This window comes from Sus scrofa, chromosome 13 (genome assembly GCF_054392235.1).
Source record: "Sus scrofa isolate SSC_HxYL_T2T_F1_AM1 chromosome 13, Sscrofa_HxYL_maternal_Yorkshire_Landrace_v2.0, whole genome shotgun sequence".
Classification (NCBI taxonomy): Eukaryota; Metazoa; Chordata; class Mammalia; order Artiodactyla; family Suidae; genus Sus; species Sus scrofa.
Window position 1 is genome coordinate 172,037,624 of NC_139395.1, and position 26,114 is coordinate 172,063,737.

The 26,114-nt window shown below is 41.0% G+C and overlaps 1 protein-coding gene across 8 annotated transcripts in view; it reads right to left on the reverse strand.

The window, feature by feature from the left end:
- NXPE3 (neurexophilin and PC-esterase domain family member 3) overlaps positions 1-25,490 on the reverse strand; it is a 38,746-nt gene extending 13,256 nt beyond the window's left edge. The window contains exons 1-5 of one of the 8 annotated variants that reach the window (XR_014824922.1): positions 25,374-25,490; positions 21,992-22,171; positions 18,103-18,393; positions 8,868-9,622; positions 10-657 (exon numbers count right to left, since the gene is read on the reverse strand). Coding sequence is in view for 7 of the 8 variants with exons in the window: in XM_084991511.1 (XP_084847637.1) it covers positions 8,498-8,612; positions 8,868-9,622; positions 18,103-18,195 (963 nt within the window). In the remaining variant the exon portion in view is untranslated. Of the gene's footprint in view, positions 1-9; positions 658-6,848; positions 8,613-8,867; positions 9,623-18,102; positions 18,394-21,991; positions 22,172-25,161 lie in introns of those variants that run through there. The other 7 variants (XM_003132693.5, XM_013990159.3, XM_084991511.1 and 4 more) reach the window with 7 other exon arrangements.
- Between the last annotated feature and the right edge of the window lie 624 nt (positions 25,491-26,114).

Sequence of the window (26,114 nt, forward strand, 5' to 3'; positions counted from 1 at the left end):
TCTGCCCACACTAGGTCTACGTTTCTGCGTGGCAACAATGCACAGAACTGAGAGGCTGCCCCCTTTAGAATGTCCCTGCTCTAAGGTTCCTTCCCCACCATTTACACAAGGCATGCACGTAGCCAATACCCATCCTGGTGGATTCCTGCGTGTTACCTACCTGTGGCATTAGCATTTACATCATCCGCCCTGTGGGATACTACATACACACTTTCAACAGCTAAAAGGACCTCGTGTGCCATCTGCACTTGATCTTAGCCAAAAGGCCAAAAAGGGATCACCTGCCATCTCCATGAGCCTCTTTAACAATATTCGGCCTTTCTTTCTACAAGTCACTATGAATAATTATATCTATTCTGCAAAAACAAAACACATACATTTACTCTTTTAAACTTCATTCTTTTACTTTTAATAATATCCTATACTAGTGGATCGAAATCGCCTGGAAGGATTTAAAACTATGCTCAGTAGCAACCAGGGCATATTAAAGGGGAAAAAGGGGTTTTGTAACATTAGTGAAACTGCAGAGCCTCAAAACCCTTAGCAGGAAAAACAACAAATCATCCAGCTCTTTGCTCTTTACCTTTTATACTCCTGGGAATCACAGTCACCCAGTCAGGTCCACTGGAGTTGATTGGCATTTTGATATTGACACCACTTTAAGAGGAATAAAAAGAGTATAAGCTTAGATTAAGGAACATTTACTTTCCAAAATGCATCTTTATTTGCAGTTTTAAATGGGCAAGATTTCACAGAGCTTTATTAAGATGAAATATTCTTGGTAAATGTTAATCAATACAACTGATAATTAATAAACCAGGTATCTTACAATAAGCAGAATATATGGATATAAAAACTGAGTAAGAATTACATAGGTTCTTAATTTTTCACTGCTTCTTCCTAAGAGTGCAAACTCTAAGAGTTCCTATTATGGCTCAATGGGCTAAGAACCCAACTAGTATCCATGAGGATACTGGCCTTGCTCAGTGGGTTAAGGATCTGGTACTGCTGCAAGCTGCAGCTTAGGTCACAGGCTGAGATCCAGCATTGCTGTGGCTGTGGCATAGGCCGGCAGCTGCAGCTCCACTTTGACCCCAGCCTGGGAAATTACATGTGCCACAAGTAAGGCCCTTAAAAAAAGAGTGTGAACTCCAAAATGACAAATTCTGTTCGAATTACTTGCTTCCCCTTAGACTCAGAGAACGGCCCACACTGATTAGAATGTCTGTTTTGTCACTACTTAGTTTTCAGGCTACAAGTCTATTGAGCGTTAAATCACACATCAGATTCCTTAGGCCTCGTCCAGAGCTGAATCCTAATTGGGGCCCTCTGTCTCCAGACACATGCTCATGCATGTACCCATGTTCACCATTACGACTCTGTAGCTTCTGTTCTCCTTAATAAGATGGGTAGTCCTGAAAGACAGAGATTGTAGTCCCATTCACCTTTCATCTTTAGCATTTAGCACAGGCCCTGGACTAGCGTCCATACTCAGAAAATATCTGATGGAGGGCTGTGTGAAAAGGTGAGGGAAAAGTATACTGAAAACACGGTGTAACTATTCCGGAAACTAGGTTATAATAACTAGGCTTCTTGCACTTAGGCCAAAAACAAACAAAAAATTAAAATGCCAACTTTCTAAACTCAATATGGGAACTTGCAGTCATATTTCATTTCATCAAAAATCAATTCAAAACAGATTTATTCTTAAATAATTCTCAAGTTTCTACTATGTGCCAGGCACTATCCCAACTGCCAGGGATTATAACAGTAACAAAACACACAGCAACTCTGCCATGGCACTGACACTCTAATAAGAGAGACAAAAAACAAGAAAGGAAGGAATGATGGTGGACATATTAGAGAATAATAGCATTTCATGGATGATAAAAGTGACAATTAATAGAGGACATGACTTTAAGAGAACACATATAAACTACTTTCATGAGTTTAGAGCTTCGGGGTAAGAAAAAGAAAACTATCTCTGTCACTTGTCTGTAAAAATGTTTAATCTCAGTCTAATCATGCAGAAACAAAGCAGGAAATCCATATTGGCAACATTCTACAAAAACAGTGACATCAAAGTTGTCAATGTTGCAAAAAAACAAAATAAACTTAGAGAACCCTCCTGGACTAAAGAAGACTAAAGAAGACAACAAGGAGTTCCCATTGTAACACGGTGGGTTAACGAACTGGCATTGTCTCTGTGGTGGCGCAGGTTTGATCCCTGGCCTGACACAGTGGGTTAAGGATCTGGCATTGCCACAGCTGCGGCTTAGGTCACAGCTGCAACTCGGATTCAATCTCTGGCCAGGCGACTGCATTCTGCCACAGGTACAGCCAAAAAAAAAAGAAATTGAAAAAAATCTTTAAATAAAAACTTTTTTTTTAAATAAAGAGCCAACTAAACAGATAGTTTATGATCATAGATTCAGTTAGTTAAAATAAAAGAGATAGCTAAAAGGACATTACTGGGACAATTGGAAAAACCTGAATATAGACTACACAATATTGTATCAATGATAAATGGCCCAAGTGTGATCACTGTATTATGGTTACATGCTGGAGAAAGTCCATGTTCCTAGGAGGGACAAACTCATGTACCAACAACATGTCTGCAGTTTACTCTGCAGCGACATGTCTGCAGTATACTCTGAAATATGTACAAACACACACATAAATACATACACAGAAAGAAAGCAAATGTAGGAAAATACTAACAACTGTGAATCTAACTTAAAGATATATGGTGCTCCCTGTTGTTATTCCTGCAGTATTTCTACAAACTTGAACTTTTTTAATACAAAGTTAGAAAAAAGTATAAATCATGCTAAAATAAAAGGGAAGATTTTAATGTGATAAGCTCATTCTTTCAAAAGGCATTCTCTTGTATTATTAGAATCTTTTCTTTTTTCTTTTTTTTTTTTTTTTTTTTTTTTTGGCCATACCTATGGCATGTGGAAGTTCTTTCTAAAACCAACAGTTTTTTTTTTTTTTCTTAAGAGTAAAGAGCAAAGATTAGATCACCTTAATTGTCCAACCGTCATTTGAGAACCAAAGACCAAGGGTAAAACTTCTTAATCCTTTCTGAATTAACACTATGAGCCACTAAGGAAGAGAGTTAAAAATGGGGAGTTCCCGTCGTGGCGCAGTGGTTAACGAATCCGACTAGGAACCATGAGGTTGCGGGTTCGGTCCCTGCCCTTGCTCAGTGGGTTAACGATCCGGCGTTGCCCTGAGCTGTGGTGTAGGTTGCAGACGCGGCTCGGATCCAGCGTTGCTGTGTCTCTGGCATAGGCTGGTGACTACAGCTGCGATTCGACCCCTAGCCCGGGAACCTCCAAATGCCGTGGGAGCAACCCAAAGAAATAGCAAAAAGACCAAAAAAAAAAAAAAAAAAAAAATGGTTACAGCTTGGAGTTCCCCCTGTGGCTCAGCGGAAACGAAACTGACTAGTATCCCCTGAGGATGCAGGTTCAAACCTTGGCCTCACTCAGTGGTTCGGGGATCCGGTGTTGTCACGAACTGTGGTGTAGGTCACAGACAAGGCTTGGATCCTGCATTGCTGTGGCTGTGGCATAGGCCAGCGGCTGCAGTCCCAATTCAACTCCTAGCCTGGGAACTTCCACATGCTGCCGGTACGGCCCTAAAAGGAAGAAAAAACAAAAACAAAAAACAGTACAGCTTAACATACTCAGGCCTTGAGCTCAAAATACTATACTCAAAGATCGCTCAGGGAATCAGGAATTCCCTGGTGGCTAGGAGAGCGATTCAGGATCCGGCGTTGTCACTGCTGTGTCACAGGTTCGATCCCTAGCCTGGGAATTTCCATGCCCAACACCCCCTAATGCACAAAAAAATCCCTCAAATGATCCATTTCAATCTTTTTCTTTTCAGTGAGCCTAATGCAAACTTTAAGATTTGTAGCAGAGCAAACAATGCAAAAAATAAAATCTGTATCAACTCTGTCAAACGTTTGGTTTCCAAAAACTTATGCTACCTCACTTTTCCCAACAAACCTTCCAGGTGAGTAGAATTTTTTTTTTTTTTGTCTTTTTTTTTTTTTGCCATTTCTTGGGCCACTCCTGTGGCATATGGAGGTTCCCAGGCTAGGGGTCTAATCGGAGCTGAGCTGCCAGCCTACGCCAGGGCTACAGCAACGTGGGACCCGAGCCGGGTCTGCGACCCACACCACAGCTCACACGGCAATGCCGGATCGTTAACCCACTGAGCAAGGGCAGGGACCGAACCCACAACCTCATGGTTCCTAGTCGGATTCATTAACCACTGCACCACGACGGGAACTCCGAATTTTTTAATGATTCTACAAAGTACCACCAGCCAGCCTCAGCCAGGATATACAAGTAAAGGCAGGGGCAGACATTATTTTAACCTTCTGGACTCACAGGTGTTTTTTGGTTTTAATGGTAGATTTTGGTGTTAGGAATATTTTAAATTTCACACTAACTTAATTCTCTAACCTTTTCCCATTTTTTCTCCACATGAAATTTCAGTAAATTATAAGCTATGCTCCTCCTCTTTGCTAAGGCACTAAGTGGACTGACAACACAGACCTTAAAAGGGGGTTACTGAAGAGTCTTCATACACAGGCAAAAGGGAAACATTAAATAATCTGCTCTTAGTCACTGATAAACAATGTGTCTGTGATCTGAACTCAAGAATATAACTAAAGCAAGTCCTATTGTACTGAGCCATACAAAAAACTAGGCAGTTCTCTCAAAAACAGTACAGTAAATACACTGAGTAGTGTGCCCTCTGCTGGCCTTCTGAGAGCATGGCATGAGTCTGTTAAACATGCATTTAAATGGTTACAACAAAAAGCTGACTCTTAAAGAAGTAAAAAAAAAAAAAAAAAAAAGGGTTTTATTTATTATTTGATTTACAATGTTGTACCAATTTCTGCTGTACAGCAAAGTGACCCAGTCATAGACTCCCTTTCTTACCTTTCTTATATTATCTTCCATCATGGTCTATCTTAAGAGACTGGATAGAGTTCCCTGTGCTATACAGTTATACAGCAGGAACTCATTGTTTATCCATTCTTTTTTTTTTTTTTTTTTTCTTTTTAGGCCCGCACTCATAGCATATGGAGGTTCCCAGGCTAGGGGTTCAATCAGAGCTACAGCTGCCGGCCTACACCATAGCCACAGCAACACAGGATCCACAGGATTCAAGCCACATCTGCAACCTACACCATAGCTCACAGCAACGCTAGATACTTAACCCAATGAGTGAGGCCAGGGATCGAACCCACAACCTCATGGTTCCTAGTCAGATTCGTTTCCACTGTGCCACGATGGGAACTCCATTTGCTTATCCATTCTAAATTTAATAGTTTGCATCTACTAACCCCAAATTCCTAGTCCATCCTACTTTTTCCCCCCTTGGCTTTGGTAACCACAAGTAATCACTTCAAAAGTAAAAGAGAAACAAAGTCTTTCTCAGACAAACAAAAATTAAGAAACTTGTTGCCAGCAGAGCTGTCTAGGAAGATAATGTTAAGTTCTTCAGAGAGAAGGAAATTATATATATCAGAAACAAATCTATATAAAGAGAGGAAGAGAATCAGAGAAAGAATAAGTGAAGTTTACTTTGTATGAGAATCTCTAGTTGTACCCATGTTGCTGCAAATGGCATTATTTTGTTCTTTTTGAGGCTGAGTAGTATTCCTTTGTGTGTATGTACCACATCTTTTTAACCCATTCATCTGTCAATAGACATTTAGGTTGTTTCCATAGCTTGGCTATTATAACAGTGGTTTTATTTTAGAAACTCCTACAGACCACATACCTTATGGTTGGAACTTTTCTCCTACCAAATAATTAGTGGATATAAAACAGAAAAAATTTTAGGAGTTTCCTTGTGGCACAGGAGGTTAAGGATCTGGTGTTGTCACTGCAGTGGCTGGGATCCCTAATGTAGCCTGGGTTTAATCTCTGGCCTGGGACCTTCCATATGCCATAGATATGGCAAAATAATAATAATAATAATAAGATAATGCATTGTTTTTTTCTTTTTTTTTGTTTTAGGGCTGCGCCTGTGGTACATGGAAGTTCCCAGGCTAGGGGTTGAATCAGACCTACAGCTGCCAACCTCCACCACAGCCACAGCAACATGGGATCCAAGCCACATCTGCAACCGAAACCACAGATCTTGGCAATGCCGGATCCCCAACCCATTCAGTGAGGCCAGGGATCGAACCTGCTTCCTCATGGACACTAATCAGATTCGTCTCCACTGGGCCACAACGGGAACTCCAAGACTGCCTTTTGAAAGAATGAGCTTATCACATTAAAATCTTCCCTTTTATTTTAACATGATTTACACTTTTTTTTCTAACTTTGTATCAAAAAACCATTCAACATTTTAGCACAGCAAAAAGAAAAAAAATTTTAGAGTGTCCAGATATACTTAACAAAAATCCCTCCCTGCCCGGGAATATTTTTAAAGTATATACTTAATATATAGGTATGACTGGGTCACTTTGCTGTACAGCAGAAATTGACAGGACACTGTATATCACCTATAATAAAAAAACTATTTAAAATAATAAAGTATATACTTCACTTAAAAATATTTTTCATTCTTCCAAATAATTGTACTTTTTGATCATGTGATTTTTCTTACTTTTTATTTCTAAGGAATGCAATTTTATTTCTGAATCATATGGAATTTTGAAGAAAATGGAATTTTATTTTTTTAGCCATGCCCGTGGCATGAGGAAGTTCCCCCAGTCAGGAACTGAACACAAGCCACAGCAGTGATCGAGCTGCTGCAATGACAAGATTGGATCCTTAACCTGTTGTACCATGGGAGAATGCTAGAAATTTACTTTTAATTACTCAATTTTATTACATGCATAGTTGTACAACGATCATCACAACCAAATTTTATAGCATTTCCATCCCAAACCCCCAGTGCATCTCCCCACTCCCCAACCTGTCTCATTTGGAAACCTGAAGTTTTTCAAAGTCTCTGAGTCAGTATCTGTTCTGCAAAGAAGTTCAGTCTGTCCTTTTTTCAGATTCCACATGACAGTGAAAGCATTTGCTATTGGTGTCTCATTGTATGGCTGACTTCACTTAGCATGATAATTTCTAGGTCCATCCATGTTGCTAAAAATGTTGGTATTTCCTTCTTTTTAATGGCTGAGTAATATTCCATTGTGTATATGTACCACCTCTTCTGGATCCACTCCTCTGTCGATGGACACTGAGGTTGTTTCCATGTCTTGGCTATTGTAAATAGTGCTGCAATGAACATCGGAGTACATGTGTCTTTGCGAGTCATGATTTTCTCTGGATAGAGACCCAGGAGTGGGATTGCTGGATCAAATGGTAATCCTATTTTCAGTTTTCTGAGGACTCTCCATACTGTTTTCCACAGTGGTTGCACCAATTTACATTTATCAACTGTGTACTAGTGTTCCCTTTCCTCCACACCCTCTCCAGCACTTACTGTTTGCAGACTTTTTGATGATGGCCATTCTGGCCCGTATAAGGTGGTACCTCATAGTAGTTTTGATTTGCATTTCTCTAATAATTAGTGATGTTGAACATCTTTTCATGTGTTTTTTGGAGAACTCTAGAAATTTTAATTCACACTGATTCTATAAACTTCCTCCTGAACATTATTTCATATATTGATTATTATGCTGGAAAAGTTTTAAACTTGTGTTCAAAAAAAGAAATACATGCATAATAATGCAATAATTTCAATATCTGTTAACTTTAAAATTATAGTTTGCTTTGGTATTTCTTGCTTCTCATGCTTATCATGAAATCAACCCAGCAATGTTACCATATTCATAGTCTTTCCTATCAATAAATATTTACATGATTTTAACAACTGATTATATGTCACTTAAGATTGTTTTAGTTTATTAGACATGAAGTTAAAATGCTTTCCTAAGACCTCTAGCAGCCCTGTTCTTGGATGATTTTTTTTATCTGTTCTGTGAATAAATGATCTTGCTTATACAGCTATATATATGCTATACAGTTCTGAAATAAAAGATATTAAGGTAAAAGAACAAAAATGTAAGGTCTTTCCTAAAGATTATTGTACTAAGTAAGGCAAACAAAGGAAATCAAATGTCATATGATATCACTTATATGTGGAATCTAAAAAAAAAAAACAAAAATAAATTTATAGAAAAAACAGAAATAGACCCACAGACATAGAAAGCAAACTTATGATTACCAAAGGGGAAAGGTGGGAGAAGAATAAATTGAGAGTTTGGGATTAGCACAGATAGACTACTATATAAAAATAGATAACCAACAAGGGCAAACTGTGTAGCACAGGGAACTATACCTGATATTTTGTAATAACCTATAAGGGAAAAGAATCTGAAAAAAATAGATATAGAAATATGTATAACTAAATCACTTTTGCTCTACACCTGAAACTAACATAACATTGTAAATGAACTTTAATTCAATAAAAATGAGTGACTATAAATAAAATAGAATGCTTAAAAAAAATGTAAGATCTTGTTGTTCCCTGCGGCACAGTAGGCTAAGGATCCAGCGTTGTCACCACAGCAGCACAGGTCACTGCATGAGTTTGATCCCTGGCCCAGGAATTTTCTTCATGCCATGGGTGTGGCCAAAAAAAAGAAAAAAAAAATTTAAGGTCTTTAACTTAAACTGAAATAAGCACACTAATCACAAAATAGAAATCTTTATGTATTCTCTTAACTTACCACCTCTCCTGAAATGGACCAAGTTCAGAGAGATACAAGATGTGCATAAACAAAACAAGAAAGAATCCTAAATGGGACAAGGACAATGGAAAGGGACTCTTAAATTACCTCCTAGAATAAGAAGGGGGTAATTTCTTACCTCTGGAAGAAAGCACTCTCTGCAGCAGTCAGGAGTCCCTTCAGGTATCCACCTTTGAAGTGGTTAATCCTGCTACTGCAAGGGAGTTTCTTTGGTTTGAAGCAGAACCAGGGTTCTCCAGTGTAGAGATCTGTAAAGTTGCACAGGGGAAGACTCCCAGGAAGACACACGTTACACTCAGTAGTTTCAGAAATTCTCCCTGAACGGAATAGACTCTTGAAATAGACCCTGTCTGGTTTCTCTTCTTGCAGGTGCTGAAGGACTCTGATCCCTTCACTTGGGTGGACCAGAGATATGGACACTTTAACTCTGCCTGGCCAGAGCAGAGTGAAAAAGACCTTGTAAAACCCATTTTGGTAGTCTACCACTCTGCCCACGGCCCCTGCCTGCAGTTTAGGAGAGTGGATTCTGGCCTGCAGGTAGTCTCCACCATACTTCTTGGGCTTTCTTTGAAAATCCTGTACATGAACCAGTACCTCCAGCTGGCTTCCCACCTTGAAGAAGGCTGCAGAGTTCAGGATGACAAAGTAGCTGGAAGAAGGGTCAGTACTCTTCAAAAAGGGGATGGGGCCCACATCAGGCAACTGCCACTGTAAGGCAGCCAACAAGGAGTCCTCCTCCAGGCGCTCCCGGCTAGACAGAATCTGATGCTCATAGCCACAGTAAGGATTCCGGCTAATTCCCGTCACCTGGGAGGAAACAAACTGTCCACTACTGTCGATGAAGGTGGCTGACGCAGTCGCATGATCCAAGTACTGAAGAGAAAGGCACAAACAACAGAAACCACAGCTACAATAAATCTCTGTATATTCAACCAAATAAATCTCTGTTTTGGTTTGAATTTTAATAAAACTTAACTTGGGACCACTGGGGCCACTTGTTTTGCTCTTCCTATCTTCAAATTCCCACTCTTACGTTTTAAGTTCACCAATAAAAAGTAAACCCAGGAATTCCCCGGTAGCTCAGCGAGTTAAGGATCTGGCATTGTCACTGCTATGGCTCGAGTCACAGCTGTAGCAGAGGTTTGATCCCTGGCCTGGGAATTTCCACATGCTTTGGGCACAGCCAAAAAAAAAAAGAGTAGTAAGCCCATGAAATTCCAGGCCCCCACCTTTGACCCCAATAAAAGAAGAACCCCAGGCCCATGCCCTCTCTCTCTTCTCAAAGCTTCTTGATGGTTATTGCTGAGGGTATCCTGCAATCATGATAAGAACCACAAGGGCCACTGCAGCCACAACACTGGTTATCAGAAGGCTGAGATGACACAAAACACTTCCTCTCAATTTTGCTGTCAACATAAACCTTCTCTTAAATGAGTAAGTAAATAAATAAATAAAGTCTTTGAAGAACAGAAATTTTTTAAATGCTAGATATCAAAAACACTGTTGTAACCCAGTAGGACCCTACAGGACTTTCCCAAACAGACCCCTCCCCCACATCCTCTGCTGTAGCTCAGCTCCAAAGTACCAGATAATATCTCATGCATAGCTCCTGAATTTTTCAGATGTTAAAAACCACCAAATGGAAGAAATTAACTACTTAATGATCATAAGCATGTAGCCCCCAGAACTACTGATGCCTTAAGACTGATAACATTTTAACTACCCTGTTACCTCACCATCAACCAATCAGAGAACTGTGCATGAGCTGATCTCATACCCTGTGATACTCCACCCTCACCTGGCCTTAAAAAATTCTTTACTGAAACTCTTCTGGGAATTCAGGGTTTGGGGAGGGGGATGAGCCACCAGTTGTCCTTGCATGGCCCTGCAATAACCTTTCTCTGCTCCAAACTCCAACTTTCAATTTGTTTGGTCTCACTGTACATCAGGCACAGGAACCTGCTTTTGGTAACACTGTAATTCCACAGAAATGAGGAATTCCTCTGAAAGGCTTACTAGTAGAGGGGACACAGCTAAGGAGAGAATCTTCACTGCTTGTGGAAATGTCAACAGAAACTTCCAAAACTAAAAGCCAAAGAGGAATAAAAGAATAAAAAATGAGAATATTCAAGAGCTATGGGGGGAGTTCCCATCGTGGCACAGTGGAAACAAATCCGACTAGGAACCATGAAGTTGAGGGTTCGATCCCCAGCCTCGATCAGTGGGTTAAGGATCCAGTGTTGCTGTGAGCTGTGGTGTGGATCTGGCTGGCATTGCTGTGGCTCTGGTTTAGGCAGCTGTAGCTCTGATTAAGACCCCTAGCCTGGGAACCTCCATACGCCTCGGGTGAGGCCCTAAAAAGACAAAAGACAAAAAAAAAAAAAAAGCTATGGGGTACACCTAATAGGAATACTAAAAGGATCAGAAAAATAGAAAGGAACAAAAGAAATATCTGAAAAACAATGACTGGAATTTTCCCCAAATTAATGTCAGACACCAAACCAGAGATCCAGGAAGCTCAGAGAACACAAATCAGAATAAATACAAAAAAAAAAAAACCTACACCCAGGCACATCACATTCAAAATGTAGGAAATCAAAGATAATTATATCTTAAAAGAAACTAAAGGAAAAAGAAAATCTTATTTTTAGGGAAGCAAATATAAGAATTACATTCAACTCAGAAATCATGCAAGCAAGAAGAGAGTGGAATGAAATAGTTAACGTGTTGAGTGAAAAAAAGTCACCAATCTAGAACTCTGTACCCTACAACATTATCCTTCAAAAGTAAAAGAGAAACAAAGTCTTTCTCAGACAAACAAAAATTAAGAAACTTGTTGCCAGCAGAGCTGTCTAGGAGGATAATGTTAAAAGAAGTTCTTCAGAGAGAAGGAAATTATACAGATCTATAAAAAGATCTATATAAAGAGGGGAAACAGATCTATATAAAGAGGGGAAGAGAATCAGAGAAAGAATAAGTGAAGGTAAAATAAAAACTTTCACTTTTCTTATTCTTAACAATCTAACAGATAACAATTTGCTCAAAACAATAAGAACAACAACATATTTATTAAGTATACTTTATATATACATAAGTGAGATGAAAGACGGAAATTATACAAGGCAAAGGAGGGAATAATTAAGAATATTTTATTAATAATAAGGTACCTTTATAAACACCTTCTGCAGCTCCATACCAAAAAAACAAACAACCCCATCAAAAAATGGGCAGAAGATGTAAACAGACAATTCTCCAAAGAAGACATACAGATGGCCAAAAAATACATGAAAAGATGTTCAACATCACTCATTATTAGAGAAATCCAAATCAAAACCACTATGAGGTACCACCTTACACCAGCCAGAATGGCCAGCATCAAAAAGTCAACAACCAATAAGTGCTGGAGACGGGGTGGAGGAAAGGGAACACTAGTACACAGTTGATAAATGTAAACTGGTGCAACCACTGTGGAAAACAGTATGGAGAGTCCTCAGAAAACTAAAAATAGAACTACCATTTGATCCAGCAATCCCACTCCTGGGTCTCTATCCAGAGAAAATCATGACTCGCAAAGACACATGTACTCCGATGTTCATTGCAGCACTATTTACAATAGCCAAGACATGGAAACAACCTCAGTGTCCATCGACAGAGGAGTGGATCCAGAAGAGGTGGTACATATACACAATGGAATATTACTCAGCCATTAAAAAGAAGGAAATACCAGCATTTTTTGCAACATGGATGGACTTAGAAATTATCATGCTAAGTGAAGTCAGCCATACAATGAGACACCAATAGCAAATGCTTTCACTGTCATGTGGAATCTGAAAAAAGGACAGACTGAACTTCCTTGCAGAACAGATGCTGACTCACAGACATTGAAAATTTATGGTCTCCAGAGGAGACAGTTTGGGGGGTGGGGGGGATGTGCTTGGGCTGTGGGATGGAAATCCTGTGAAATCAGATTGTTATGATCATTATACAACTACAGATGTGATAAATTCATTTGAGTAATAAAAAAAAGAAAAACAAGGCAAACAAACAAACAAACAAAAAAGAATTGTGCCAAAGGAAGCAAGACTAGTGATGTAAGTGTACCTATACAAGGTCAGAAAGAACATACATAACAGGACTGATGAACAATGTACCCCATCTAAAAACAGCTAGTAAGGTATGAGGAGGTATGTGCTACTTCATGCATGAAAGCAGCAATGCAAATCTACAAAGAACATAAAGAATCAAGGAAATATGTCATTACCAAAAGATAACAATAATCCTCCAATTAACCAAGCTCAAAGGCACAGAATCTAGCAATCTATATGATAAACTCAATGAGCTACAACAAAACACAATTCAACAAAATACATGAACAAAATCAGAAATTTACAAAGATATAAATCATAAAGAAGCAGCAAATGGAAATTCTGGAGTTGAAAAATTCAATGAATAAAATAAAAATTGTAATAGAGGGCATCTATAGAGCAGAGGAAAGCAAATGGAAGACAGAATAAGTGAGCTAGAGAATAGGAACTTTGAAATAAGCCAATCAGAAAAGAAGAAAAAGAAAAAGAATGAAAAAGAGCATAGAAAAGCCTACATGATCTACCAGATGCTACCAAATGTACAAATACTAGAATAATCAGGGTTTGAGAGAGAGGAGAGAGGGAAGGGGTGGGGGGGTAAAGAGTTTAAAGAAATAATAGCTGAGAACTTGCTAGATCTAGGGATATACTTGGACAACCAAGTTCAAGAAGCTAATAGAATAACCTATTATCTCTACGCAAAAATACCTCCTCCAGGAGTTCTCCTGTGGTGCAGTGAGTTAAGGATCCAGCATTGACAATGCTGCAGCTCTGGTCACTGCTGTGGTATGAGTTTGATCCCTGGCCCAGGAACTTCTGCATGCCATGGGCATGGAAAAAAAATTTTTAAAAAAAGCATAAAGAGCGATTCCTAACAGCAGCTAAAATAAAAACATTGTAATCTACAAAAGAATGCCCATTTGGCTAATAGTAGATTTATAAGCAGAACCCAATAGGAAGGAGAGAGTGAAATGACATACACAAAGTGCTGAAAGAAAAAAATTTCCAGCCAAGAACACTCTAACTAGATAAGTTATCCTTCAGGTATAAAAGAAAAATAAAGACTTTCTTAGACAGACAAAAGCTGAGGGAGTTTATGACCACCAGACTTGCCTTGCAAGAAATGCTGAAAGGAGTTTTTTGGGTTGAAATGAAAAAATGCTAATCAGTGACATGAAAAGATACAAAAGTATACAACATATTGGTAGAGATAAATATACAATCAGATTTCAAAAACTCTAATTCTGTAATAGGATGGTGTGTTTACCACTTAACTATAGTATAAATGTTAAAGAAAATAACTATAGCTACTCTAATTTGTTAACGAATACATGATATAAAAAGAACTGTGACATCAAAAATTTAAAAGGGAGAGAGTAAAAAGATGGAACTTTCTATTCAATTGAAGTTAAGTTGTTATTCACTTAAAATGGACTTCTTTGGAGTTCTCACTGTGGTGCAGGGTTTTAATAATCCAATTGCAGCAGCTTGGGTCACTGCAGAGGGACGAGTTCAATCCCCAGCCCAGCAGAGGTTAAAAGAATCCAGTGTTGGAGTTCCCGTCGTGGTGCAGTGGAAACAAATCCTCCTAGGAACCATGAGGTTGCAGGTTTGATCCCTGGCCTTGCTCAGTGGGTTAAGGATCTGGCGTTGCCATGAGCTGTGGTGTAGGTCACAGATGCGGCTCGGATCCCGCATTGCTGTGGCATAGGCCGGCGGCTACAGCTCTGATTCATCCCCTAGCCTGGGAACCTCCATATGCTGCAGGAGTGGCCCAAGAAATGGAAAGAAAAAAAAAAATGTGTTAGCTAGAGTAATTAGGCAAGACAAAAAATAAAAGGTATCCAAATCAGAAATGAAGAAGTGGGGAGTTCCCGTCGTGGCGCAGTGGTTAACGAATCCGACTAGGAACCATGAGGTTGCGGGTTCGGTCCCTGGCCTTGCTCAGTGGGTTAAGGATCCGGCATTGCCGTGAGCTGTGGTGTAGGTTGCAGACGAGGCTCGGATTCTGCGTTGCTGTGGTTCTGGCGTAGGCCGGAGGCTACAGCTCCGATTCGACCCCTAGCATGGGAACCTCCATATGCCACAGGAGCGGCCCAAGAAATAGCAAAAAGACAAAAAAAAAAAAAAAAAGAAAGAAAGAAATGAAGAAGTAAAATTGTCATTATTTGCAGATCATATGATTTCATACAGTTGACCCTTGAACAGTACAGGAGCTGGGGACACTTACCCTCCACATAGGCAAAAATCTGCACATAACTAACTTACAGTCAGCCATCCATAACATGGTTTCTCCATATCTGTGATTCCACATCAATGAAGTCAACCAACTGTGTATCATTCAGTACTATAATATTTACTACTGAAAAAAATCCATGTATAAGTGAACCCGCACAGTTCAAACTCATGTTGCTCAAGGATCACCTGTATTTAGAAAATCCTAAAGACACAGTAAAAAAACTATTGGAACTAATCAGCAAATTCAGGGAAGTCGCAGGATATACAATCAACATACAGGAGTTCCTGCTGTGGCTCAGAGGAAATGAATCTAACTAGTATCTATGGGGACACGGGTTCATTCCCTGGCCTTGCTCAGTGGGTTAAGGATCCAGTGTTGCTGTGAGCTGTGCTGTAGGTCACAGATGTGGCTTGGATCCTGCGTTGCTGTGGATATAGTTGTGGTGTAGGCCAGTGGCTACAGCTCCAATTCGACCCCTAGCCTGGGAACCTCCATATGCTGCTGGTGCAACAAAAAAGACCAAAAAAAAAAAAAAAAATCAACATACGAAAACATACAGAACAGTTGTATTTCTGTACACTAAACAAAACATCTGGGACAAAAAAAGAAAACTATCCTATTCACAAGAACCTCATAAACAATAAAATAATTAGGAATATATTTAACAAAGGAAGTGAAAGATCTATACAGTGAAAATTACAGGGCTTTAATGAAAGAAATTGAGGTAGACGTAAATAAACTGAAAGATACCTCATGTTCATTTGGAAGAATTAATATTATTAAAACATCTCTACTACCCAGAGCCATCTATAGATTCAACAAAAACCCTAAGATTCCTATGGCATTTTTCACAAAAATAGAAAAAACAATGCCAAAATTTGTAAGGAACCACAAAATTCCCAAATAGCCAAAGCAATCCTAAAAAAAAAAAAAAAAAAACCTGACATCAAATTATACTACAAAGCTATAGTAATCAAAACAGTGTGGTAATGCATAAATACAGATACAAGAACCAAGGAAAAAAACCTCCACATAAACAATGAACTAATATTTGACAAGGAAGCAACTCACTGGGGAAAGCACAGTCTCCCCAAAAGTGGTGATGAGAAAACTGGATAGCCACACACAAACGAAAGTATTTGGACCCCTATCTTACACCACTCACAAAAATAAACTCAAAATGGATTAAAGACAAACATAAGCTCTGATACTGTTAAAATCCTAGAAGAAGCACCTTGGCATTAGTCCTGGCAATGATTTTTTTTAGATATGACACCAAAAGCACAAACAACTAAAGCAAAAATCGACATGGGGTATTACATCAAACTGGAACACTTCTGCACTGTAATAGATAGCACCAACGGAATGTAAAGGTGGAGTTCCCACAGTGGCTCAGCAGAAATGAACCTGACTAGTGTCCAGGAGGATGGAGGTTCAATCCCTGGCACCACTCAGTGGGTTAAGGATCCAGCATTACCATGAGTTCTAGCGTAAGCTGACAGCTACAGCTCCAATTCGACCCCTAGCCTGGCAACTTCCATATGCTGCATCTGCAGCTCTAAAAAAATAAATAAATAACCTGTGGAATGGGAAAAATATTTGCAACCCATATATAAGATAAAGAGTTAATATCCAAAATACATAAAGAACTCAACTCAATAACAACAAAATCCAACTAAAAAATGGTCAGAGGAACTAAATAAACATTTTTTCCAAAGAAGACATTCAAATGGTGAACAGGTACATAAAAAGATGATCAACATCACTGATCATCAGGGAAATGCAAATCAATACCACATTAAGACATCACCTCACAGCTATTAGAATAACTCCTGTCAGAAAGATAAGAAACCAAACATGTTGGAAAAGATGGGGAGAAAAGGAACTCTTACATACTGTCACTGGGAATATAAATTATTTCAACTGCTATAGAAAATAATAAGAAGGTTCCTCAAAAAATTAAAAATCCGAGTTCCCTTTGTGGCGCAGTGGTTAACGAATCCGACTAGGAACCATGAAGTTGCGGGTTCAGTCCCTGGCCTTGCTCAGTGGGTTAAGGATCAGGCGTTGCCGTGAGCTGTGGTGTAGGTTGCAGATGCAGCTCGGATCTTGCGTTGCTGTAACTCTGGCGTAGGCCAGCGGCTACAGTTCCGATTAGACCCCTAGCCTGGGAACCTCCATATTCCATGGGAGCGGCCCTAGAAAAGGCAAAAAGACCAAAAAAAAAAAAAAAAAAAAAAATACGATCCAGCAATCCCATCTCTGGGTAAAGGTATCAAAATCATATCTGTACATCCATGTTTACGGTAGCATTATTCATAATAGCCAAGATATAGAGAGAATCTAAGTCCACTCATGGATGAATAAAGAAAATACCGTGTATATAAACACACACACACACACACACAATGGTATATTATGCTAAGTGAGATAACTCAGACAGAGAAAGACAAATACCATTTATTAATTACACGTGGAATCTAAAAAAGCTGAACTCATGAAAAGAGAGAGTAGAATGGTGATTACTACTCAGCACCTTCTTAGTGCCAGGCACTTGTGAGGGTTCAATAAGACAGTCCTTGCCCCTGAGCACCACACAGCAGTCGTTAAAACAGATTCACCATCAACTCCGTCCCCTGAAATATTGCCAGGAGTCAGCTAAAAGGTCCTCTCCTTGAAAAGGCTTTATGTCATCACTCTAAAGATACTCTAGGGTAGCCCACTTTCCTTTCTCTCAGTATTTCCCACAATTGCTAACTGTCATTTATTATTATATCATATGATTACTTATAACTCTTATTTTCTCCCATGCACATTTAGAATAGGATCTCCAAAGTGAAGAAACCACTGTACCCTTGGTGACTAGCACAGTTTACAACCATTGAAGGCACTCAAATACTCCGTGAATAAATGAAAACAAGAACGGTGATTGGAATAAGTTTCCTGATGATCAGCATTTTCCAGGCTAGTTAGACCTTAATCCTTAGATTTGGATCCCTTAGTTATGGAGGAGTCTGCTGAGTACTCACCTCTACCTGAGTAACATTGATGACCAGCACCACCACCATCAATACTGCAAGCACACAGCAGAAAAGCCGTAGTTTGAAGAAATTGGTCCACATTGTCTGGCTGTGTCTTGATCACCCATGGCCGACACCATGCTCCCATCACTCCTCAAAACTCCATGTCTTTGTTTCTCTGAGATGCAGATGGGCTTTCAGTTTAATTTCCTTCTTTTCTGCTAGTATCCTTAAGATTTCTTCACATAGAAAAGTCGCTGGGGTTGATTTAAGAAGCACATTTTTTTCTTCCAAGGACTCCTTCAGAGGGGACATGAGAAAACAGATTACCAACTCCAACAGCCTTGGGTGACATAAAAGGAAAGACACCACATTTCCTCTTCCTTAATCTTACTGAAGGTGCAAAGTCATGAAGAGAAGCAAAGAGCCAGAGCACAGTAATGTCTACTCCATATCTAGACAATTTTTTCAAACCCAATTCCAGGCATCTGTGTAAATACAGAGATATTTGTCCTACCACCTATTAAGGCTTTAACTTTTGAGAGCAAAGAAGAGAGTTCCCTTGTGGCACAGTGGGTAAGGACCCAGCACTGTCACTGCAGTGGCTCCAGTCACTGCTGTGGCCCATGTTCAGTACCTGGCCTGGAAACTTCTACCTGTCATGGGTGCAGCAAAAAAAAAAAAAAAAAAAAAACCAGCACAAAGAAGAGTATCTTCAAACCCTTAGAAATTTCAAAATTAAAGTGTTAATTTTCTAAAGAGATCTAAGTAAATCAAACCACTTCCCTTCCCTTACAGTTTATTACATTAGTAGAGTAATTTTATTTAAGAGCACTAAGAGGAAAACTTGTGATTTTATAATGAGTTCTGGGGTCAGATGCAAACCATCCTGATATCCTGTGGAAAACAAGAGTACCATCCCTCTGTATGGCAAGAGACAGGAAACACCCTTTGGGTTTCTGCTCCCCGACCACATGTGTGGTCCTGATGCTCCCTCAGCTGAGTAACAAGGCACAGGAGGAAAGATAGCTGCCCTGAAGAGAGGAAAGCTGAGCTTGAGTAACAGGCCAGCTGAATCCTTCACCACACCTACCACAGGCAGAGGACTTGAGAGTATGCTGCTCCTAACTGTCCTCCCATGTAATTACTTTAAACTGCTCTCCCCAGTTGCTATTAAGATACAGGCAAGCAGTGGGAGTTCCCGTGGTGGCTCAGTGGTAACAAACCCAACCAGGATCCATAAGGACACAGGTTCAATCCCTGGACTTGCTCAGTGGATTAAGGATCCGGCATTGCAGTGAGTTGTGGTGTAGGTCACGGACACGGCTCAGATCCCGCATTGCTCTGGCTGGGGTGTAAGCCAGCAGCTATGACTCCGATTCGACCCCTAGCCTGGGAACCTCCATGTGTCACAGGTACAGCCCTAAAAAGCAAAAAAATAAAAATAAAAATAAGAAGAAGATATAGGTAAGCAGTGAAGTGCTAGTATTTTGGTCCCAGAGAGGCTTTCCAGGGTAGAGAGGGAAAGGAAATAGGATGCATAATCACAGTGCAGAGGAGCTCAGAATATCTCACTGCACCAACACTCCCTGCAGTTCTGTGTTGGACCTGGCAAGCCCCCTCTTCCCCCGCCCTCTACTCTTCTGGTCTAACCCATTCCCATACCACAAGTCTCCTACCACAAGAACATACAACAACCCTCTTCACCACAGCTTCATAAAGGAGACAAGGGTAAGCTATTCCAATATGCTTTTCCTCCTCAGAACACCTTAGCACTTTTTCACTTCTCAGCCAATCTCTATATTTGTAGTGTAGTTATTTTCCCAACTACACTACCAAGTAAGACCATATTTTTTAAAAACTCAGAAACTATAGAGTTCTTGCTATGGCTCAATGGGTTAAGGATCTGACTGCAATGGCTCAGGTTGCTGCAGAGGCAAGGGTTCAATCCCTGGCCCAGTGCAGTGAGTTAACAGCTCCAGCACTGCCACAACTGCAGTATAGGTCCCAGCTGCAGCTTGGACTCAATCCCTGGTCTGGGACTTTCCATATCAGGTACAGCCATTACAAAATAAAAAATCAGAAACTATACATCAGAGAAAAGCAACTTAATGATAACAATGTATCATACTTTTTTGATTTCCTTAGTACTTAGCTCTTTACATGATATACGTTGATTCAACAATACATATAACAAATAATTATGGAGGCCTACCCTGTACCACACACCATACTAAGTGCCAGAAATTCCCCTGGCAAAGCTTACACTCATATTAGGCAAGAGGTATTTCCCTTCTAAATTAAAAAGGAATAAATCCCCCACTCCTGGACACCTATACAGGGATGCCAGGTACTGTGAAAGACTGCACTAAACCATTTCATGGCCCCCAACACCACCCCTCTCCAAGAGCCAGGTATCTACCCACCCTGAAGTGCCTATACATTCTAGGAAGGAAATGGCTGTGAAATAGAGGAAATAACTCTATACCAGAGCCCCAGCTGCTCCTCTGTAGAAATCCTTCTTAAGGAGTTGGCCAAGAATCAGACACTTCCTGATAGCCAGAGAGAAAACCAAAGATGATACTCTACAGGAATCCGGCTGCACCATGGTAGGCACAGTCCATGTACTATGTGAATGTCAGCAGTTCAGAGGATGTCAGTGTGGCTCAGAGCTGGCCAGCTGCATAACAGCAATGGTCAGTGGTGCAGAAGGATGGCAAGGGCTGCAGACCTCAGAGCTAAAGGCACGAAAGAGCTACAGGCAGCTGCAATTACTTAAGAAGCCCCTCACAGCCAGGGACTTCTGCTGAAAACCATTATGGAGGGTCATGCCAGCAAAAGCTCTGACTTGCTGCTACAAGCAGGTGGAACACTGAGAATGAGAGATTCATCCTTCTACCCAAGCACATAGAGCCTAAGGGGCACTAAACAGACCCCTCCAAAAAAGCATGTACTAAAACACTGATAGGTGTCACCTCTGAGCACTTTTTGTTTTCCTCTTTCATTTTCACCAGGAAACAAAAATCACAAATATGAAGAATAAAGCTGCTCTCAAAAAGTAATAAAGATAAGCCGTAAGGATAAACAAGGCATTAAATCAGATATGAGAAAACGGAGTTTCCGTTGTGGCTCAGTGGAAACAAATCTGACTAGCACCCATGAGGACACAGGTTCGATTCCTGGCCTCAATCAGTGGGTTAAGGATCCAGCATTGCCATAAGCTGTGCTGTAGGTCGAAGAAGCAACTCTGATCTGGCGTTCTGTGGCTGTGACGTAGGCTGGTGGCTACAGCTCCGATTCGACCCTTAGCCTAGGAACCTCCATATGCTGCAGGTGCAGCCCCCAAAAGATTAAAAAAAAAAAAAAGATATGAGAAAAAAATTAAAATGAAAGGTTTAAAAGTGAAAGAAGAAATCTGCAACCTGATTTCTAGTTTTTTCCTACAAATATAAAACCTAGGCCTCAAAACAAGAAATCTATCTGCAAAGAGAGCAGGAAAATATGATTTGGTATCTCAAATTGCCTTAGAATTGAGTTAGAACAATATTGCTAGACAGAGGAGTTCCCGTCATGGCTCAGCAGTTAATGAACCATGAGGATGAGGGTTCAATCCCTGGACTTGCTCAGTGGGTTAAGGATCTGGTGCTGCCATGAGCTGTGATGTAGGTTGCAGACATGGCTCACATCCTGTGTTCCTGTGTCATAGGCCAGCGGCTTCAGCTCCGATTGGACCCTTAGCCTGGAAACCTCCATATGCCACAGGTGCAGCCCTAAAAAGACAAAAGACAAAAAAAAATATAGATAGATAGATAGATAGATAGATAGATAAAGATGACTCTAAAAAAAAAGTTTCCCAGATCAACCAAAAAATAAAAACATATAACTAAATTTAATTTACCTTTTTTTTTTTAATTTCCAGTTCCCAAGAAGAGAAGCTTATTAGAACTAGGAAATTAGGGTTTACATTTAACTTTCCTTCCAGTGTAAAGTCTGAATTCAAGAAATTGTGATAGCCTTTTAGCTTTTCTTGTCACATTAGAAGCACATGTTGAAGTTTGTCATTTTTATACCATTCTTCCTGCAATAGAGATAAGCACATGAAGTATAGGTTAAAGATACTGAAAATGAAATAAAGGAAAATATAGTTGAAGTCAAGAGTACAATTTTATAGCAAAAATATACACAGATTTCAGTACAAAGTAGTGGGTGGAGTGCAGAAGGAACATTTCCTTTCCTGATAATTAAAAAAAAAATAAATAACTGGCTATTTATATTCATGAACTTAAACATGGAAAATCACTCTCAGATCTGAACTCAAAGTCAAAACCTTATAAATAGCAATATAATTGGGAAAATATAAACCAAAGATAAAAGCCCCACATGTTATTTTCCTTGACAAGAATAACCATACAATTCAATGATCCATCCTACCACTAGAGAGAATAAAACATATCCAGACACATCTAAAAGTTGTGATCACTCCATGAGAAGCTCAACTTGAGCAATCTTGTCTTCAAATCTTTCTGAAGTGTTAGTACACCACTTACTCATGCTTCATATTTATGATCAAAGACAAGCAAAAAGTAGAAGGCATGATCTGTTGGGTCTGTTTTGCCAAATTTTGATTAAGACTACTTACCAGCCAGTCTAAATTCTTTAAGGCCTGTGGCAACAACCCTCTACTGCCTTTAGGTACCTGACTTCCTACCCCATTCACAAGAGAATTACATAGTGACTGCTTACATTACTTAGAATCACAACTGTCAGTAATACAAATGAAATACTTGACTACAGTACTAAAAAGAAAATTAGTCGGAACTCCCATCATGGTTCAGCAGTTAACGAACCCAACTAGCATCCATGAGGACACGGGTTCCATACCTGGCCTTGCTCAGTGGGTTCAGGATCTGGCATTGCTGTGAGCTGTGGTGTAGGTTGCAGATGCGGCTCGGATCCCGAGTTGTAGTGGCTCTGGTGTAGGCCAGTGGCTACAGCTCCAATGGGGCCCCTAGCCTGGGAACTTCCATATGCCATGGGTACAGCCCTAGAAAGACAAAAAGACAAAAAAGAAAAGAAAATTAGGCGGCAATCCCACCTTCTGGTGGACTAATGTTCTTAGACAACCATTTCACGAAAACAATTTATTACTGATCATACACACACTGAGCTTCTGGGACAAGCCCCATCCTAAATACTCTGACTTGCTATCTACATAAATGTACTTAAAGCAAATATCTGGAATTTTAATTCAGGATACAAGGACTCCCGCAGCCTATTTGGGGATAGAATCTGAAAAAGAATGTGTGTATATATACTGATTCACTTTGCTATACATCCAAAACTAACACAATATTATAAGTCGCCTATACACCAAAAAAACTTATTAAAAATAAAAAAAAATTTGTGCATCCTAACAAAAAAAAAAGAAAATGAAAGAATATAAGTGCCCCTACATAAAAGACAAAAGCACAGATTTACATGGAATATACCCAAATTTAAATGTCCCCAAGAGCAGCTGTATTTCACATGGTGTTGAGTAAGACTTTGAAACTTAACAGGGCAGCATCTAGAGAAAGAACTGGAGACTCATCCAAGACCATGACAATGATGGGTCAACCAAGTAAGATCAATCCTTGGACAAAGATGAAGCAGGGACAGAAGTCTACAGGACTTCCTTCCCCAGATCCCATTTCATTTCTCTTTCATTTCTCTTTCATGTACTCCACATCACATGCCCAAAATGCTGACTCACCCAGGCCTTCCCTTCTCCTTCTTTCAAAACAACACCCTATGCTTTCCTAATGGGTGAGGGGGTGGTGGGAGAAGGAAGTAAGGTGAAGAAGTAAACAAATCAGTTAAAAAAGTCACAAAGCAAAAAGTGCTATAAGAAAAAATAGGGCATGTTGATAGGCTGTGCTCTTTAACTTTGCATGCACATTAATATCATCCCAGAAGCTTACAAAAATACCCATGTCTGGACTACACTCAATCAACTGAATCAGAATCCATGGGTGTAGGGCCCAAGAAACAGCTATTTTTTAAGGTCTGCAGATAATTATAATATGCAGCTAAGGTAGGAGAACCACCAGTAGAGAGTGGCCATTGGGTGTTATTTGTATCAATTGGTCAGGAATGGCCTTTCCGAAATGATGTTTGAATCGTAACTTACATTGTTCCTCCAGGACAATCCGATTGTGGGGCAATGGGAACAGCCAATCCTACTCCAGTGATCTATACCTTCGTTTCCATTTTTCCCTTCTCAATAACAACAGCACTGTATCAGGCCCAGAGAGATTGTAAGAATAACAGACACATAGAGAAGATACTAAACATAGCCAAAGAAAGTGGAACCCAAACACTATGGAGAAATAGTGTGCTACCACCTCCACCGCTAGATTATTAGGGTCTGGGAGTGCCGCCAGCTTCAAGCACACCCTGATGTTCCAAATGATAATTAACCACAGTGAGGAGAGGGAAGGCCCGTCAGAGCAGCATGATCCTTCATCTTTAGGAAATGGGGCAACAATCCTCCTTTAGAGTTAAAAAATGTAAGGCAATGAAGTTTTTACAGACAATTACAAATTTTGTATAAATCCTGAGAATCTCTCTTACCACCACCCTAGTGGTCTCTGATCACATGGAGACGAGAGACAGGCCAGGCAGGGTCTCCACATCACACCTTGTAAAGTCACACTCGCTTCTCCTCAGGTGACCTGAATCTAAAGTCCCTAAACGATAACTCAGTAACACTAGAACAGTCAGTCCAACGTGTGAGAGGATAGCCAGCCAAGAGGCAGCTGGGGCCCGGAGCAGCGATGTGACTGGAGACGGGGCGCTGAGGTGGGAGGCGTCGCCAAGTGCCCCATACTCAGAAAAGATATTAACAGGAGGGGGTCTCCAACTGCCCCGAGGGCTGGGCTGTGCGGCGCTTTGGCTGTACCTGCAGGTGTAATAGCGGGTCAAGAAAGCTGAGAACAGAGATGCTCGCGCCCAGCCCCGCCCCTTCCCCGCCAGGACTAGCCGCGGCTCCCGCGACTCCTATCCAAGGCTGCAACAACTCTGCCCTACCTTGGGCCGAAGCTTTCCACTGCAGGCTCCGGCGCCCGCAGCCACCGCCCCCCCGGACTGCAGCTCCTCCGCACCCTCCGGGAGCTTGGGAGCCAGCGCGCGGAGGAAGGGGCTTCGCAGCCGAGAGGCGTGCGCGAGAAGCAAAGCAATGTTTCCCTCCGGCAGCAGGGGCCCGGCCCGGCGCTGCAACACAACCCGCAGGACCGCATTACCTCCAGTTCCGGCCTCCCGCCGCGCACTCCCCAGCGGCCACGAACCCGGACGCCCCGAACAGTTGCAGCTGCACCAGGCCGCCCAACCCCAGCTTCCTGGCCCCACTGCGTCTCCTCACCCCCGACCCCCGGCTACGATTGGTTCAGCTCTGGGAGGGGGCGGGCATAGGAATCTGATTGACAGCCGCGGGCGCCCAGCGCGGAGCAGCGTCAAGCCCCTTGCCGAGGACGCCCAGCTGGCACCCGCAGAGCTCCTCGCCGCCTGGTTCCTGTGCTATAGGGTGACCCGCAGCTGTGGCCCTGGGGACTGGGCTCTAGCCCCTATCGGGACAAGGCTCCTATCTCCTACGGACACCAGGGCTTCCCCAGAAAGCATCCATGTCAAAGCTCTTTTCTTGTCAACGAAAGTGACCAAACCGGAGATGCCCCTACTTGGGCATCTTTCCTCTGCGTGGCGCGGTGTATTGTTCCCTGTACCAGAGGAATACGACTTGAATCTTTCCTTACTTGAAATGAGTCGACTTACTCTGTTAGCCCTTAAAACAACCCTGTTCCTCTTACTCTCCCTGTACGTAACGTGGGTCTTCTAGCAAAAATTCCTGAATACTCTCCCCCCACCACACCCCCAGTGCTAGGTAATCCTATTTTGGACTTTCTTCTAAGCGGTAGAAGGTCCGTAGCAGCTCCGTGAAATCAGAAACTGAGGAGTCCTCGGAAGACAGAAGCCCTTGCTCAGGAAAC